At 37.2% G+C, this 20,086-nt stretch overlaps 1 protein-coding gene across 1 annotated transcript; it reads right to left on the reverse strand.

The window, feature by feature from the left end:
- Positions 1-12,468: 12,468 nt before the first annotated feature.
- LOC104422830 lies at positions 12,469-19,120 on the reverse strand. Its single transcript, XM_039306800.1, has 7 exons — positions 18,996-19,120; positions 15,896-16,119; positions 15,520-15,675; positions 13,623-13,703; positions 13,400-13,525; positions 13,139-13,231; positions 12,469-12,761 (listed from the first exon to the last, which is right to left on the reverse strand). The coding sequence occupies exons 1-7, from the start codon at positions 19,118-19,120 to the stop codon at positions 12,688-12,690; spliced, it is 879 nt and encodes a 292-aa protein (XP_039162734.1). The 3' UTR covers positions 12,469-12,687.
- Between the last annotated feature and the right edge of the window lie 966 nt (positions 19,121-20,086).

Consider the following 20,086-nt stretch of genomic DNA (forward strand, 5'->3'; position numbering starts at 1 on the left):
GACTTACTGCTCTAGATCAATCCGGCCGGTCCGATTCAATCCGATCTAGGCAGTTCTCGGTTTGGTCGATCTGATATGACTGGTTCTCGGGTCTCTTTTTCTTTCCTCGTCCCCTTTGATAGTATATCAAGAGAAGGAGAACCCATGGAACCGTTCAATCTGCCCATTAGGTCAAGATGAAGGAGGTCAACCCCTGAGCTCCTCCATTGTCTATGTTATTTCATAGATGTCCGTATGCCGTGTGGGACAAACCATTAACATAAACAAGTGGAATGATTGGAAATACAATTACAAAACTATATTCCATGGACCAAAACTTAAAAAAAAAAAAAATCTAATATCACAAAGGAAGAATTTATAATAGGTAACCGTGTGCATGTTAGTCCTACCTACGGCTTGCCAAATTGAAGAGAAGGATTTCTTAAAAAACACATTCTTGTTTGTATGAAGTTAAAGAAACGAAGTGAAAGGATTACAAGAGGTTGGTAAAGTCAACTATTGGGTAAAAGGTCATGTTTTGTATTCAAAACAAAAATGTTTTTTTTTTTTTTTTTTTTGCGCCAAAATTTGGAATATTATTTAAATTTTAGAAAGTTATGATCAAATTACGTGTGAAGTTGTGTATCAATACTTGAGTATTTAGAAGTTTCGAGAGTTTCATATTTGAAATAGGTCAATGTGCATGAGTTGCAAGATTTAGACTAAACGAATAGAGAGAAATATAAGTCAAGGCAAGCCCTAAATACATAAAAGATATAATGAATGCATCTCTGCCCTCTCTTTTCCCTCCCTCGCATCCTTCAAATCCTTTCTCTTCTTTCTTTCTTAAGTACCTCACAATCCCATTTTTTTCATTTCCAATCACCCCTACCCAACATAGTATCAAAGAGCACTCTAATCTGTAAATACAAGAACCCCTATTTTATATGCTTGTAGAAGAAAAACTAAGACCCGTTGATGTTTGGGTTTAAACTTGAGAATCCTCTCTTAATATGGTAATCTATAACATGTATAGAGCTAACAGTACAAGACCTCCGATAAAACTAAACGAGTTGAATACTAATATTATAGCTAATTTCTTGTATCTGAAAAGGATGAAATATCTAAAATGACTATAAATTGCGCCACAGACTCAAATTATTGTAATAACCTCTAGTTATTTTATATCAGTAAAAGTGAAATAATATAAATTATTTCACTCTTTTATATTAATCCATTATAACCAATATTTTCTCTACACAATATAATAATTATTAAGTAAATCATTTGAGCAGGTTGGCCCCTGCGCCTCTCCGCTTTGGAATTCTAGCCTCGTCAACGTTGACTATAAGGGGACAAACTCTCATTATCCACTTGGAAATCCTTTTTCATCTTTTTAATAATGCGAAAACCCAAGAGCTGCCATCTCATTCTTCACCCACCGACGAATAGGAGTTTCACACGTCATGAATTTTGGGTCTACAGCTAACTTCCTATTAAACCATTTTTGCTAAAACAATAAACGCATTAATCCCCCGGTTAAAAAGGTTTGCTTAATCGAAAGGCATGTTTATTTTCTTACTTAATTTATAAAAAAAAAATTGGGTCAAAGAGGGTCCTACTTGATATCTGAATGTAAATATATATTTTTGCACCTTTTCTTGGGGTCATGTGTTCCAACAACGCATTCACTCTATCACATTAAACTAGCGTGATATACAAGGTAGTGGGCCCTAAATTTTGGTGTACGCTCGTGTGCAACATATTTTGTCATAAATCATGGCATATTTCCAGAAAAATAATGGTGCGTTTGGTAACATTTCTATTTAAAAATTGTTCTAGGAAACATAAATAAAAAAAAAAGTGTTTTGTTCCGGGAACAATTTTTGAACAAAAAAACGCGTTTAGTAAACTTGTTCGGGAATAAAAATAAATAGAAACACGTTTGGTAAATTTGTATAATTTTTTTTATTTTTTTATTTTTTAATATTTTTTCTATTTTTTTCTTATTTTCTTATTTTTTTTATTTTTTTTCTTTTTTTTTTTTTTCTTCTTTTGGCCGGTTGCGTCGGCCTCAACCATGGCCGGCGACCGGCCGACGAGGACCGGCGGCCTCGCCCAGCCCACGGCGAGGCTCGCCGGCCCGGCAAGGCCGAGCTCGTAGCTAGGCGAGGCTCGGGCCGGATCCGGCGAGGCCGAGCTCGCCCAAGGCCGGTTGGGCGGCGAGGCTCGGCCGGCCACGCCGCCCGGCGGTGGGGCGACGCCGAGCCTCACCGCCGATGGGCGAGCTCGGGCTCGCGGGATCCGGGCGAGCTCGAGCTCGACCAAGGCGAGCCCGAGCTCCAAGGGCTGGTGACGCTCGGCCTCGCCGGGGACCGGCGACGCTCCGGCGAGTTCACTGGCCCCCGACGGCGTCGCCGGCCAAAGAAAAAAGAAGGAAAAAAGAAGAAAAAAAGAAGAAGAAAAAATAGAGAAGAAAAGAAAGTGTTTCTAAAATGTTCCAGAAACAAGAAACAACTTTTTTGTTTCTTGTTTCTGTCCAGATGTGTTTCGGGAACAAAAAAACAATTTTGGAACAAAAACGCACCCAAACGCGTTTCTGTTCATTTTTTGTTCCCAGGAACAAAAAAACAGAAATTTTTGTTCCTGGGAACAGAAACAAGTGGCAAACAAACGCAGCCTAAGTAAACAGGCGTGTGAACCGGAGAAGGTGGACCTCGCGTGAATTTCTCCTTGATTTGTTGGGGGCACAATTTACAAGTTAGAAGAATTACACCCATAACGTTATATATACTCCGCGTGATTGAATGAGTATAAAATGGGGCCAGATGTCATGATGTTCCAATCAGTCTCTTTGACTGGAAGGAGTTAAAAAGGGACTCAACTTTTCCATCCTTAACTCGTAGGCAGTTTAATATTATCTTTCTCTTGTGAGAAAAATGGTTAAAGGGGAGTCTTACAACTTATGTGGATACGACACTCTAGTCCTAAATTCTTCTTTTCATTGCAGTAAATCTTACAAATGATTTGGTAAGCATGATTAAACGGCGAGCTGCAATACTCTAAGTCAATGCTGCCTATTGTTACCCGCTGATTCATTTGTTAAAATTTGTATAAGATCATCACCAATTGATCTAAAATATTTAAGCTATTATATGAAAGCATGATGTATTATTGAACTATTGTAACATTTCCCTTCATACTTAGGCTTGTATTTCACCTGAGAAAAATGTGTGAAATAATAATAGGCAAAGAAAAAGTTTAAAAATATTTGAACTCAAGACACCCTCTAGAGCCACTACTATGTAGAATTTAGTGCACAATAATTTGCTCCAAAAACCTTGGAATATGGTGCTTGTGTTAGAATATTTAAATAGCAAATCACGAAGTCATTTAACAGCTTATACTTTTAGAACAATTAGTTATGATCCCACAAAAGTAGGAGGGCTTGAGTTCACATATTTCAAACTTCTATTTACCTCACAAATTACCTGTTTGCAAGCTTTACACTTAAGTTAAAGTTTAACCTATGCGTGATGGGGAGTGTTAGAATAATTAAAAATTAAATCATGTTTTCATCCAATTGCTTAAGTTTTTAGAAATTGTTTATAGTCCCACAGAATCTCAACATACTATATTTTATGCCTTAAAATGACGCGTGGACCCCTAGAGTACCATAACTTACGATTAAGTGCCAAAACCGGAGCAAAATGGATCACTTAAGTGCCAATCCGGTCAAAACGCTGACGTGTCAATTTTATGGCGAAGCAAGTGCAAAACACCGTCATTTTGGTGCTGACGTGGTAAAAAATTAATATAAAATTAAATAAATTAAATTTATTTAAAAAATTTATAAAAAATATACAAAATTAAAATATTAAAAAAAATTAAAAATGGAGGCGGCAAGGGCCGGCAACAGAGGGGGAAGGGTTGGTTGGTGTCGCCAGGCCCTGGCCAGGGGCCGATGACCCCGGCCGACCGGTGGCAAGGGCTCGTGAGCCCTCGCCCTGATCTTGTGGTGAGGTCGCGGCCCTCGCCTAGATCCGGCGAGGGGGAAGGAGGAGGAGGGGAGGCAACTTGCAGCTGGGGAGGAGGAAGGAGGTAGCCGACGGCTGATGGCTCAGCCCTTGTTGCCATCGCTGCCATCTCTCCTCCGTCGTCGGGGAGGTGGGGGACGGTTGGCCAGGGCTGTCAAGCCTTGGTCAAGGGTCGGCAGCCCCAGCTGATCGGTGGCGAGGGCTTGCAAGCCCTCGCCCTAGATCTAGGGCGAGGGCACGCAGGCCCTCACTGCTGGTCGACTGAGGTCGTCAACCCTTGACCCGTGCTTGGCGGCCCCGGCCGACCCTCCTTCACCTTCCGGCAATGGCGGGGAGGTGGCGGCAATGAGAGCTCAACCCTCAACCGTAGGTTGCCTTCCTCCTCCTTTTTTTTTTTTTTTAAATAATATAAATAATTATAAATTATAAATTATTATTATTATTATTATTATTATTATTATTATTATTATTATTATTATTATTATTATTATGTTGTTGTTGTTGTTGTTGTTTTTTTTTTTAAATTTAATTTAATTAATTTTTATATTATATTAAAATTCAAATTATGCCAAAACGACGTCGTTTTGGCCGATTCAAGGACACTATTTTGGCCTAACTATAGAAACGACGTTGTTTTGGGTGAATTAGAGTTGAGTCAGCTCTTCGGCGAGCCACCTAGTGAGAAATATTAATATTTAATTGCCATGTATGATTTCCGGCCGGCTTCGCCGGAAGTGGCACTTAGGTGTCCCACATTTCTTAAAATGTGGCACTTAAGTGTCACTTTCCTAAGTTATGGCACTTTAGTGTCCCTTTGTGCCAAGTTATAGCACCTAAAACGATCTTTTGCCGCCTTAAAACTCTCCCTTATGCAAAGGTTTGGTTCGATGATAAAGGCCTTAAGCATAGGTCGCAACATGTGAGTCCCATGGGCAAAGGATTATCAAAATCTAAGGCTTATAGATAAGGGAACCTATGAACGAGTGAAAAGGGCATGGTGCTGTTTTACTATAAAATCGCTCTCCTTAAATCGTCTACCGGACAATGAAAATTATCACATGTATCGGACTCCTTGTATTTCAAATTGACAGATGATTGTGAATCAAGAAAGGAACACAAACTTGATGATTAGATTATAAAACTTACGAAATTAATCCACTAATTACAGCACATTATTTTCGAAGGATACAACCAAGCATTTCATAAACATAAGCAACTGGAATGATTGGAAATAAATTACTGGGAAATGACTAAAAATAAGTAAAGTGTATTGACAAAAGTAAAGTCTTGTTCTTCGGATGTTTGTGCATATCTTTTCCTCTTTATTTTTCTCCCTTTTATAGTCCATGGGTAGCTGGCCTCTTCTAATAAGTGTTCTCGCTCATTGAAATTTGATTTTTGTTCCATATTTTATGGTATAATTGTTCCCGCCTCAGAAGCTCGACTACAATAACTAATTGACTCAGCTAAACAAATTTTTTTTATTGCAACTATTAGTTAATACCTTTGATAATTGTTCCTATCTAAGAGTTTGACTGCAATAATTGTTTCCGGTATTTTTATCCTTACAGTCGATTTGATTTCAGCCAAGTTTCGCGAGCCGATGTTAATGTTTCTCAATTCCATCGACATCGATTTGACCCACATCGGCTTGACTAGTCCCACCTTGTCCACTTAATCCCGTTAACTTCTCACGACCATTGTTGGCGTTTAACCACTGACTGTATTTATAGTGAATATCATATCGCATATGCTCATTAACATACTGTTTACTCCTTCCTTAGTGACACCCTACATAATTATTAATCGGTCAATAATCATAATCGGCCTTGACCTTGTTTAGTTGACTACGGCTCGACTTAAAAGACTGCTCTTCGTCTCAATGTGTTTAGCACTTTCTCATCAAAGCCATAAAGCCATAGGTGATGTAAAGTTAATGGCATCAACTCTTATGAAATTGACATCAAAGTTGACATTTTTAGGTTGCTAATAGTGACAGATTAAATCTAATATTTTAACCGTTTTACATATGTCTGACTTCCTTCTTTTAATGGACCCATTACACTAATTAATATAGACAAGCAACGCACTAAGGAGTTTTACCCTATATGGATGCAAACCACCATTGCATTTCCAAGACCCAATACCCTTGCTTTTCCATCCAAAATGATACACAATCCAGGAGATGCATAATAAGACTTTCGGGGAGTTTTTTTTTTTTTTTTTTTTTTTTCCTAATGATCACAATTATCGAATTTCTACCTTTTCTCCTTCGTTTTATGTGATCATAAAGCAGAAATTATCAAGACAATAATCATGTCGAGTTAGAAGTCGTGGTTTCAAAAGAAAGAGAGAAAAAATGGGCTTTCAGCTGGTGAAAGCTGATGCGCCTGCATGCGTAAGTGTATGACTTAAGAACACGTATGCATGGCATCGACACCCGCTACACATTTTCTTCAATGTATTCTCGTCTTATCTTTAGACTTCCCTGTGTGGTACTTCGAAATGATAACATTGATTGTACTTTCATTATATTGTACTCTCCTCGGCATAAGAGTAATGACTAAATAATTACTAAACGTGAGGTTTAATTTCCACATTGCAGAGAACTGGCACAAATGTGCTCAACCTTGTCACAGTATCACAATCGGCCATGTAAATCCACAAGTTATGTGAAGACCTTGTGAAATACACTTGCTTTATGTGAAAAGACAATGTAACTTTGTTTTATCCCTCATTGTCCAGATAATCCTTTCCTAATTCACCATTCAGAATGCGATGTGCGTTTGTTTATTTGATATGAAATTTACTTTTGTATATGCTGATTAGGAAGGCTCTGTCAACGATTGTCGAGTGCTTGCAGCAGCACTGGAGACTCCTTGCTTGGAATTTCCTAGGCCGCCACTAGGTATTTGCTTGTCCTTTAAGGAGTAATTTTCTTTATGATCATATTTATAGTTACAAATTATAACCAATGTATGAATACATTGTTGTAGGCAAATACTATGTCGTGAGATTTTGGTTATGCAGCAACTCCGGGATTTTTAACTCCTTTTAAAGGTGAATGGTATCATTTAAATGATTATAAGGGTACAAGGAGATGGCCAATAACTACAAGAGAATTGTTCAACTATAGGTATTCTTCTCTAAGGAATGTAATTGAAAGATCATTTGCGGCATTGAAGAATCGTTTTTTCATATTGAGGCACATGCCCTCATTTGCAATTCGAAAGCAATCACATATTATAATTGCATGTTGTGCCATTCATAATTACATCCGTGATCATGACAAGATGGATAAGAACTTTTCCCTATATGAAGATTCGCAGTACTTGTCTGAACCTACGTAGGATGAGCTTGCAAATGATACATTGACCAAGGAGAAAAATTAAAAAATTAAAAAAAAATTAAGAAAATTTTAAAAATTTTAAAAAATTTTAAAAAAACCAAATAAATACGCTTAGGAAAACCATTGCTAATAAAATAAAAGCAAGGGATAATAATATGTTTTAAAATTTTTTAAAATTAAAACGGAAGTTCCATGAAATTGTATTTTCAACTTTTGTAATGTATTAATATTATTTCTTTTGTAATGTATTAATATTATTTCGACTATTATTTTGCATTTGAGGATTTCCTATGTTGTTATCTAATCAATTTCTATTTCTAGAAATAGAAATTTTATTATGTTATCAAACGAATTTCTATTCCAGAAATATAAATTTTGAGTCATTATCAAACGGGTTTCTTTGCTCAGAAACTTGTCCGGAGAATAGAAATTGAGAAATCAATTTTTAGCCAGAAATCAATTTCTAAAACAAAAATTTTGTCATGCGTGCCCCAAATGGCTTAAAATGCTTAGAAATTGTTCTCGAGAATAGAATAAAAATAAAATTATTCCTGACATAATCAGAAAAATCTTGATTCAAGAACGAACAAAATCATTTTTTTTTTTTTGACATGAAAACGCATGATTAAAGCGGAAGAAATGATCACGAAAAAGATTTCATTCCGTGGTGGATTGAAGTAGATGGGATGGCCACATTTAGATGGGTAAACAGGTTAGCACAAGAAAACTGGGACAATCAACAGCGACTTATAAAATTTGGGTATTCATACGTATGACATAATTGGAGAAAATATCTTGATATCAAGAACGACAGAAATTACATTTGGATCAGCCCAGCCACAAAAGATATCGAATCAATATCGTTCCTCTCATAGTCAATTTCTTCACTTATTCCTTGACTATAGTCAAAATGATGCTTAATTTTAGAAGAAATTTGAAGGGATGCAAATTTCTTTTGGCTACGGCTGAGATTTCTTAATATCAGGAAAGGAAGAAAATAGGGTCTACGTTGTAGTCAAGTTTTCGAACTCGTTCCTTGATTTAAGGTCAAGATTATGATTAATTTTGTGAGAAATCAAAAAAATACAGTTTGCCAATGATGAGAAGATTGAAAACTTGATTGCATCTAAAAAGATTTCTGATTCAATGGATTAAACAATTTAATCCCTCAATAACGACTCGTACTGCGCTTTCTTAGCTTTTTTCCTACTCCAACGTAAACCTAAGAAACTTTCTATGCCCTCAACGTCAACCTCACCTTCGATAGACTATGGTATGTACCCGCTCGTTAGGCAATCAATAAATGTGATCGATATGTGTCAACGCGACCATTTGTAATTTGCCTACCACAATTCAACTCAATAAAAGAAAAAAGTCTCTCGTGATTGTTAAAACCTTCTTTCCTTAAAATTTGATGTCGACTTTGATAATGTCACTCCATAAGTAACTAATTAGGTCCATTTATGTAGGGGTGAGCATTGGTCTAGGGTTAACCCTAAACTGACCCTAGATTGGCCCAACCTTGCCGGTCTTGTCCGCTTCCCAAGGAGATTGGATCGGTCCTTGGTCTTTAATTCCTGGACCAACACTGTGCGGGTTGGTCCTCGATCCTAAGAGTTCCGAGTCAGTTCAACCCGAACCAACCTTGACTATATATATCTAATCTATTACTTATAATTTTTTTATATAGAGAAAAACTTAAAATAAATGGTGTCAACAATATTAAACGGTTATTTAGTGAGGAGTTATAATTTTACATTATTTTTTAATAACTTAAATTTTTAATGTCTTTTATGGTATCAATAGTCATAATTTATAAATAAGGAAAATATTTTTGTGAGGAGTCCTCATGTTGTCCAAAAAAGTATAAACAACTCTTTATGGTATCATCATGTAGTATTCGTTCTCTTTTGTCTTATTTGTCATCTTAGTCTTCAATTTGCCAAAATTGAAAGAAACAACTTCTCCGCTCACCACTTGACACTCGCCTCGCTCGCTTTGGGTCACTTGTGCCGCTTGCTGCTTAATGCTCGCTTGGCTTGTTGCTTCCCGCTCAACATTCAATACTCATTTTGTTCAATGCTCACCACACTTGACTCTCACCGCTTGCCTTTCTTAGCTGACCTCGCTCATCATTAAACTCATTGGGTCGGTATGGTCCTCGGTTACCCTTTTAAGAAGCATAAAAAATGAAATAAAAAATTATTGGTGGTCTTAGGTTGACTCTAAAACCGAATTGAACTTATTGGGTCAATTCGGTCCTTAATCGCTTTTTTAAGGAGTACAAAATATGAAATAAAAAATTATTTGGTTGGTCCTAGGTTGACTCTGAAACCGGACCGAACCTAATGGGTTAGTTCAGTCCTCAATCGCTTTTTTAAGAAGTATAAAAAATGAAATAAAAAATTATCGATTGTTCCCGGGTTAACCCTGAAACCGGACCGAACTCATTGGATCGGTTTGGTCCTCGGTGCCAAGCTCAATAGGGTCGGTCTTTGGTCTTAAAATTGAAGACTAGCACTGTGCGGGTTGGTCCTAGGTTTAGGGGTGGACCCGTCCAATCCGGACCATACTCACCCCTACATTTATGTTCTTAGGAACAATTTTTGTTCATAAAGTAATTTTTTTTGTAATTTCTATTCCCTAAACGAGTTTATGAATAGAAGAATACGTTTGATAACTGGATAAATTTTATATTTTCAAAATAGAACAAAATAATAGATATGCATTTGGTATGACCTTGAAAATTTCTATTTCCAATTTTTTTCACTTAATTATAAAAATTTCAAAGGAGACTTAACATTCATGTTTGGATAAAATTGGACTTTTGGTACTCTCTAAGATGGCCTCAAAAAATCCAATGTAATAATTAGTCATAGATAGATGGCTAGAAATGGCAATAAGGATATAACTCACAATATGGAGAGGTTGATCGTAAATCTTTGAGCATGATAATAAATAAGGGCATAGACCTTTCGAGCTTTTTAAGTTGCAAGAAGAAGAACAAATGTTATGTAGTGGAATGGGCAATGACTGAACAACTAAGAATGGAGGTGATCCTAAAGTTGGTGCGCCTATTTGCACAAATTCATCAAACTTTCAAACAAATGATATCGGAAATCAATGGAGCATGTGATTATTCAGCTACTATAAACATAAAACAAATGATAATGCAAATCACTTTTTTTAAGAGCTATCTAAGTTTCTATTTATACAAAGTTGCATATAATCTTAAAGGATGTATGCAATAGAATCTTAAGGGAATACGATCAAAGTCGCCAAGCTTTTGTGATTTAGCATTGTCTCTAAAAGAAAACAACATTTAAAAATCCATATAATAAAGCCTAAAATGTTTATTCAAATTTTAATTAATTTTCATCAAAAAAAATTTCACATTTCTTTATTCTAAACTAGAATTAACATCACAATATAGTAAATCCATTCAAAATCCAATTTCTAAATTATTTCCTAAATTTCTCAAGTTTTTTTAATTTTTATTCCCAAAAATAGGGACTCGGATAGAGTTAGGAGACTAGACCTTGTGTCAATTGTATAAAAACGAACATTAGGTTATATTGAGCTTTTTTTTTTTTTTAAAAAAAAAAGACCTTATTCCTCTTTTTGTTCTCAGGAACAAAAAACTAGATTTTTTTTTTTTTTACTTTTTATTATGTTCTAAATCTATTCCCTATCTATTAGTCTATTCTAAGGAATTTAAAAAAAAAAAAAAATTAGCTGACATTACCAAATGAATTATTTTAGGGAACAAAAAGAAAAAAATTAAAAAATAATAATTACTAAATAGGCCTCTAGTGGGACTACTAATTTATGATGTGATGACCAATGATGTCCTCGACAAAAGCTCTTCATGGAGGTGGCTTACAGACCCATCCTTCACTCTTGTCGAGTATAAAATTTTACGGTTTATCACAAAATATATATAAGATCTAAGACTAGAGAGGAAAATTTTTTGAGAGAGAATCATGTGCAGCTGTCCCACTGCACCACATGACATGACATGATAGATCAGAGAATTCTTGGGCATTTCTATTAGGTAAAAATTCTGCTTTAAGTAACGTAATTTTTTTTTATTTAATCCTCGAACTTTTAATTTATCTGATGAACCCTTGAATTTGTATAATTTTTTTAATCAACTCTATCCGGTTTCAAATGGAATCAAATAAAGTGGACATGTTAATTAGAGTTGTAAGAATGTGATGTGGAAAGTTTAAAGATGTATGCAACTTTAATCTGGACTTAGAGGAGGAGAAATTTGATTAGAAGATATATGTAAATTCAAACACTTGATTAGAGAGATTAAAATTTCAAGAACTTCATTGAATTGAAAGACCGAAAGAGGAAATTTACCTTCTGAAGCACAAAAATCAAATCCATGCTACAAATGAAAACTTTGTGTAGATGTGCTAGCTTTATTACATCATATAATGTTATGACCAATACAGAAATTACAGTGAAAATTAAAACTGAGAAGAATAAAGGAACACACAGATTTAAATGGAAAACCCATTGATCAGTTGAATAATGAATCATATAAAGGTATAACTATGGATCGTTTGCATTCTGCACGCACAAAGTATGCTCAGCAAATCGATCCTCAATGGTTAACAGTGAAAAGGGCGAAGAATGTTGTACCGAATGAGCGTAGGTCCTAAAATGATCTCGTGTCTCTTTTGCTCATACACTATCGCTATTCAAAAGAAAATACAAGCGAAGCAATGAGGAAAGATACGAAGCAATTAGGCACATTACATGTTATGTGACTTTCCGCAAATATGAGGTCAAGAAAGTATGCACAACCGTAACATCCTAATCCCATGTCGGGGAAAGATAGCTTGCCGCTTAGGCGATACATAAACATAGATGAATCCTCATAGGTCACCTCAAGAATATTCTGTTTCGGGGTTTGGCACAGTGGGCTGCGCCCGCCGTTACGGTGAAGCTTCTTGCAAAATTAAACGGTGAAAGATTCCGACATTCTTGTTATGAATTATAGGAATAAGCAGAAGGAGAAAGAACTTATGAGCATGACGATTCATGTACTACGATCTTAAGGAAATGAGAGGACTAATGCAAGCATGAGAATTGGACAAATCAACTAATATCTCACTCTCATGGAAAATTTTATGCCCATTCACTTGTCTGTCGGGTTCAATCAAACTAATCTGTACAACAGCTCATTGGAGTACAATAAACATCCCGCATCAAACGGACCTCCGAATAAGGCTATCACAAAAACGTCATCCGCAATCTCCAGTTCTAACATGGTACAAGAGATATCGGCTTTCTACTTTGCCTTTTGCTTTATGGGCACTGAAGAATGCCCAAAAAGAACATCAGGGCAACTAACCAGCGATAACTCCCTTGCATAAGTGAGCCTGTTGCAGAAAGAAGAGAGACGTTGAAAACATGATTCAGCCTAAGAACAAAGTCTCTTGACTGATGTTAATCTATTTTTGCCCCCCTTTTTGGCCAGCTTTTGATGCATTATATTCGATAAGCATAAACTGCAACTTTCACCTTCTCAATTTCTTCCACATCAAGACTGAACTTCTGTGAAGAAGTTTTGTTTAGTTTTTCATGCCTGTGCTTGGACTCAAATTAAGTAAATTAATAATCTTTTTTTTTTTTCATGAGCACAAATTAACCATTTTGTTAGCATATCTATTACTTTTCACTAGTGGCAAAAAGAGTTGTTCGTGCAATTCAGAGAGCTCAAAAGCCAATTTAGTTTGGGACTTTGCTTAAACCTTACCTCTAGACCCATCACTGGGTGCTGAAGGGGGTGCTGAAGCAGTATTATTTGAAGATGAAATCCCAAGATTCGAGCAATCCAAACCAATTGCACCTTCAAAAGGAAATAGCTAATTAGGCTCACCAACATTTGGCGCATTAGGAAAAAAAGGAAATATTAATCTGTAGAGAACAACTATTTCTCACAGCCACTAAACTACAGAAAAACACAAACAGAAAAACTGTTCATTTCATGTTTAGAGAAAAATAATTGAGGACTCACACTGTTTGTAGCATGGGAAAGCAGTGAGATTGAAGAGATTGTAGTAGCCCTCATCACATAGGCAACTGTATGAGACAATTGAAGTCTTGTTACAGGAGCCACCTCCGCAATCAGCCCAATGACAGGCTATAAATGGAGAAGGCAACCGAATTTAGCATGAACTCATCTACAAAGCAGCATAAAGCAACTTAAGACATCAAGCAGATCAAAGGTAAGTAGTTACGGTTGAAAATTGATTCGTTAGCTTGTCTTGCTTTCTCCTCAGCTGAAGCAGGGGATTTCATGCATGAGAAATTGAGGGTGCCTGCAAAAAATGGGGAAGCAAGAGAAATGGTATCAGAGCAGCAACCAAATCATATAAAGTTAACGAACAAATGAAACAACTATAAGAGTAAAATTTTTAAGGTTAAGTATCGGATATTTCATTCTTGTCCACGATGCATGTTGGCACATGAAAGAGATTATTGCCTCAAGACTAGTTGATCCCAGTCAACTGCAGTTTCAAACTCATATAGATGATACTTAATAGGACATCTTGCCATTTAAAACAACTGCACACGTAGACAAGTTCTGTGATCTTGACACTACCTATCTTTATAACATTAAATGGACTCTTCTCTCTCATTTGGCTAACAACTAGTGAAAGCAAGTCTGGTAATATAAGTTCTAGAAAGATCAGTATCCGTCAATGTTTTTTGTTTTGCCACTATTCGTTGATTTTGAGTGTTGGTTTAACTATAGACATGTAATCATAGAGAAGTTAAACTATGCTAAGTCTAGTTGTAACAGTCAGAGCTCCGAGGAAGAAAGACAGGATGAGAAAGTGGGATTGTTCGCAAAGGCTCAAACCAACATGCATTAAGACAGCGAACGTTTAAGTCTTTCCTTTCAGCAACCATACAAGTCTCTGTCTTATAACTTTTTAGACAAGAAATCAATAGCAATACTCAGAACATCCAAATTTATGTCTTATTAGGTGGAGCAATGAGAGTACGCTCGTCAACATCAGTTTAGGTATCGCATGAACATCGCATGTTATGGTTGCTTGTTTAACTTTCTTTCTAACGTTAACTAACCCACGTCACTTGTATACAGGGCCTATACAACTCTTATATTCAAGTAATCTCCGTTCACTTAGCAGCTTAACTTTTTCAGCATAACTTTTTGACATGACGCGAGAGCTAATTTCGCCCTTAGATTTATCTCAAGTGTGAGGCTCCCCCATCTATCAATTCAATGCACTTTTTCATGTAGTCTCTCTCCAACTAATAGCTTTGGGTCGGACTTCTGTTGCAGTAACAACGTCAGACAAAATCTCAGAGTAACACGAAACCATAGACAAGATGATAATTTGATTGACCTCCATTACCAACTCAAGCTAAATAATAATTTAGAAATTGATGATTATGACACATTCCTCTTTGATTATTTTGGGCTTCTTTTCACCTTCAAATTATTAATAACAATCAATCTAGGACTCCCTTCTTCATTTAAAATGCATAGAGAATCCACCCGGTAAACTGATACAAACAAAGCAGAAAGGAGCAATTAACACTATATTATAGCTTAAACAGATAAACAGTTAAAACCATTGTGTTCATAGACTCATATTTGATCATGCCCTACGACCCAATTAGATTTCCTCATCTTCCATTTAGGAAATGCTGCATACTGATGGTTCCACATATGGTCCACCTGAACTCATTTGGAAGGATGACTAGCTGAAAATAAACTATCAACAGACGGATCAAACAGACAAAGGATCACCCCAGCTTATAAAGTCTTGTTTCTGTTTTCTTCGGCAAATACTGGAAACATTCTTCTATGCACAATATGAAACTAAGTCGGATGTACTTTGTGACAATCTAGGCAGTGTGACAGGAGTTGATCTATTCCCGCTTTCAGTAATTTAGTGAAGTCTTCTTTTGGAAATTTAGCTGTTGTGAATCATCCATTACCATCTCTTCGTTCGCCATACAAAACTATCGGTAAAATACAGAGAGCAACCCAACAGAAGACATGTACTGAGATCATTGCTTCACATCAATTCACTTTTATCTCAACATCTAATCCTGAATAGCAGCTGCACAGAGAAAGAGAGAGAGAGAGAGAGAGATTACAGTTAGGAATTACACAAGGGAGGAAATTCAGATGAAGATCAGTGCTTGAAAGAGTTTGCTTCCATCCAGGTTCACATTCACATTCATGAAAGAAAGTGCTGTTCCCACTGGGCTTGCACGTTCCTTTCCCACATTTCACTTCCTTGCACACATCATCTGCAACATCGAGTCACCAAAACAAACCAAATTAAAAAACACAAATCGAACGGCAGTCGAGAACACCCAGTTGGCCAAATGTCCGTAAAAAGGACAGCCCCAGACGAAAACAAAGCAAACTTCTCTCTGAGCCAAACCGGCAAACCCCATAAGAACAGTAACCGAATCAGAAAACGACGAAACAGAGGAGCATGGTTTTCAGGGAAGTAACGACGCGAACCCGCGACGGGCGAAAGGAGAGGGGACAAGACGTTGCCGAGAGCAAGCGTGGGCAGCAGAACGGAGATCACGGCGAGACAAGCCAGCAGCAGCAACGACGGCTGAAGCCATCGCTGATCAAGAAGCCAAGCTAAGCGAGTACTGCGGGGCGGCGACCCGATGACCAATGACGAAAGATCTGTCGACCCACTTACGTTTTTGTCTCTCTCGCTTGTCCTCAAAAGACTTGAAAAATATTCGGAATGACTTAGGTTTACTTCGGGTGGTAGTTGAAGTGGAAGTCACTGAGTCAATCTGAAGTCAATACAGATTGATTTTTTCCTGGGTCAGAAAGAGGTTATTTTGCTTACACGTGTTGCTGGGTAGTTGAGGCTTCTACATGTAGGGATAATCTAATTCTCGAAAAACTGTGGTGTTTGCCTTGAATAAAATTAAATCTCGCCTGTTGATCCTAACTTTCTAAATTTTACGGAGGAGTAACGGCGAGATCCCTTTCGTCGTCCGTGGCTGACGGGATCCCGTCCTTATAGTCGAGTCTCGTGCCGTGGAGAAAGCCACGGCGACCATCCCTTGGGGCATGGCCCTAAACCTGGAAGCCCGGCACCCTTTTATGGCCCTGGATGCCGAGCCTTCAAATTCGTGCGTGAAGTGAAGACTGTGGTCCATGGTGAGAGCGTCGGTCTGAGCAATGGGTCTATAATATTTGAGATTTTTGAAAAAGTTAAAGAAAAGGTGGTGAGACCCACTTTAAATAATGAAAGCAAAAGAAAAAAAAAGGGAAGAGATAAAAAGGAAAAGAAAGCCCACGTTCGGGCAGAAGGTAGGCAGAAGAAAAGGAGAAAATAAAGGAGAAGAAGAAAAAAAGGAAATGGATTTGGCATGTGCACATCACGAATGCCTCACCAAGCCAACTCAACTCCGTAACGCAGCGCTCGGTAAGAGATTAGGCCCATCATTCGTCCAATTGAAGTAATTTATGGATTTAGAGCTCAGATTCAGAATTTTGGAAAATCGAGTGACGAAGTCCAATTTTGGGAGCCGTTGAGCCGCGTATTTTTTTTTTTTTTTTTTGGAATGATAGTTTAGGTTTTTGAAATAATAGTTTAGGGTGTTGTGGAGCTATGAGATTTTACGAATCGTGATTTGAGCTTATGATTTGTCCAAAATAAAATTTCAAAGTTTCCCATGTGCAACGAATAGTATGTGTCCAACAACTTTGGGCCCATACTTTGTCATTTTTTGGCTTAATTTTGAGACCGTCAAGTTGGGATTCTTGTAATATGTTTGAAAGGCTTTCTATTGACTATAGGTACGTTCGAATCGGGGTTTGGAGGAGAAAGTTTTGGAGCAATCAAGTTTTGTGCTTAAACTCCATGTTACAAACAGCTTGAACAATTGCTTTGGTTATATAATTTGTTAGTGCGTATGAGTCCTTTTGTTAAAGTTAAGGTGTAGTTTAGTCGTTTCATAATTGATGTAGAGTTTTATTTTGATTTTAACATTATTCCTCGGTTATTTGATAAGGCCGTGAGTTCAACGATATGAGTATCGTTCGTTGTTTGGTCGTAAACGACGAGGTAAGTGATACTATATCTTCTTTGGTTTTGTACAATTATGTCTTAAAGTATATATATTGAATCGAGAAGAGCATTTTTATTGCATAAAAGTTAGATCGAACAATTACTACTCTTTGGTTGATTGTGAATGTTTGAAAAGCGTGTTATACAAAGTTTGTGGAAAAATATATATGAAATTGCTTTGCGACTGATTTATGGAAATATTTATGATGATTTGAGAAATTGATAGGAAATTGATGATGGGTTATGTTGCAAAAGGTTATTTGCTTGGTTTATGATATTGATTTCTGAATTGAATTTCTAGTATTGGAGAATGGTTATTTATACTCAATATGACTGTGAACCCAATGAAGGGTTTTTTGGGGTATGCATTCTAGGTTTTTGGGCCTAGCCATCGGCTTTGTAAGTGGAGACCTTGCCAAAGGGAAAAGCTTGGTCGCCTTGTCACCGGGCGTTGTGTCGTGACCATGGTAGAATATTGAGCAATAAATTAGTCAATTGATGGACCATTGATATGTGATATTTGATGGAGATTATTCAATGGACTTGACCATTGATACTCAACTTTTGATGGTAATTTAAATGAGTTTTCCATATTAGTATAAAACTTTGATGATAAGAAATAACTCATATATGATTCGATATGTATTTTATATATTGGGTTGGCATTATGAAGTTTGGTATTGCTTTGTATACATGCATAGTGGTTATTCGATCTGCTTAGAAGATATGTATTACTTACTGAGCTGTTATTGCTCATTCCACCCGTTCTTTAATCTTTTCAAGTTCCTCAGTTAGCAGCAAATAGAGCAAGAGCATCGTCGGTGGGAAACTTTTGGGGAATTCTATTTTTGGGTATGGTTTAAAGAAATGGTATACATAGTTGTTGTTAGTGATTCGGTTAGTTGAGTTCTAATTGTAAATTTCTTTTTAATGGATTATAGAAACTCTGATGTTGTAACCAATCCGTTGGTCTATCTGCTATGTATATATGGTTTGAAATATATATTAGTTGATATTAGATTATTGGTTGTGTTTGAAGCTGCGTCCTTCGTGAGAAGGATAGCCGTGTCATCCCTATTCTTTGTAGTTTTGGGATGTGACAGGGTCAAAGTAGAGTCAATCATTAAACGACCCTGGCTAGGCCCAAATGTCGAGCCCATAGTAATGTCCAAAAATGCCAATGATATACAATTTACATATAAGTATTTGGGCCAATCTCAAGCTATAGTTAGTAGGGGTGTCAATAACCGAACCGAAAACTGAACCGAACTGAAAAATTCTATTTTTTCGGTTCGGTTCGGTTCTCATTAAAAACTAATATTTTTTTATTGATTCGGTTATTATCGGTTAACCGAACCGAACCGAACCGAACCGAACCACAAACCCATATCTTTTTTGTTGTTTCAGCCAAGCAGCTTAGAACCTGCAGAAACCCAAAAACTCACCAATCCAACCAGAGCCAAATCAACCTAAACTGCATAAGCCGAAGGAGAACTCAAGGGAAGGAAGGTTCCGACTCACATCATGGGGACGCTGGTGGAGATCTCGGGCCAGTAGTAGTCGACGCACTTGTTGAGGTTGGAGAGGTCGTGGAGCTTCAGCCGCGGGTGGTTCTCGTTCAGCATCACCATCGTCGCCACTGCCATTGCTTCGTGACTCGAGCTTAAAGGCCTCCTCCTCGTCCGATTTGGATCCCTCGAGGACGATCCTGGACGGCAATCGGGATCGCGATTTGGGGGTTCCTAGTCGTGAGAATTTTCGAATTCGGAACCCTAATTTCCAGAAAGCAAGAGAGAGGGGGAGGAATTTGCTTGCTTTCCAAAAACCAAAGCTAAAAGTTAAAAACCGAAAAACCGAACCGAACCGAAATTTCGGATCGGTTCGTATTCGGTTCGGGTCTTATTCGGTTCGGTTCAGTTCGGGTTTTTTTTTTAACGGTTCATTTCGGTTCGGTTCGGTTTTTCAAAAAAACTCAACCGAACCGAACCGTTGACACCCCTAATTAGGTGAGCCAGGCATTATACGCAAGTCCATTGTCTAAACTCGCTCATCAGTGATCACATCTTGGTCAAAGAAAGAGAGAGAGAACTGGGATGAGGGTTGAATTTAGGATTTTGATCTAAAATGGAGCAGCCCCATACTATCATCCCGTCGCTTTGACAACAGGAGATCATTATCTCCTTTTGGAAGGTTACCTAGGGTGAATTAATCTAGTTCGTTATTCAAAAGCTAAGGAGTCTTGGATTAGGCGTTTTATAAGCTCTTTGATGAAATCGGCCAAGGTGGAAATAGGTATTTCCTAGGGAGGTTAGGGAGCCCATCGTTGTTCCTCAAAAAGTGGAAGGCTTAGTTACATAAAGGACACGGAAACAAGTTGAATTTTCTATAGCTGGACGATGGGTATGTCAACTGTCAAACATAGGAAAGCTCAAAATCAAGATTTAATCATTTGAAAATATTACGTGTTACCAATAAATAAAGTATGGAAATTATTTATCGTCTATGAAATCTATTTAGAGTGACTTTTTTTTTTTGGTAAAGATTTTTTGGTAAAGCTATTTAGAGTGACTTTCACATTCAATATTTTCTAAAATCTTTTGGAACTCAAACTT

This window comes from Eucalyptus grandis, chromosome 2 (genome assembly GCF_016545825.1).
Source record: "Eucalyptus grandis isolate ANBG69807.140 chromosome 2, ASM1654582v1, whole genome shotgun sequence".
In the NCBI taxonomy this organism is placed as follows: Eukaryota; Viridiplantae; Streptophyta; class Magnoliopsida; order Myrtales; family Myrtaceae; genus Eucalyptus; species Eucalyptus grandis.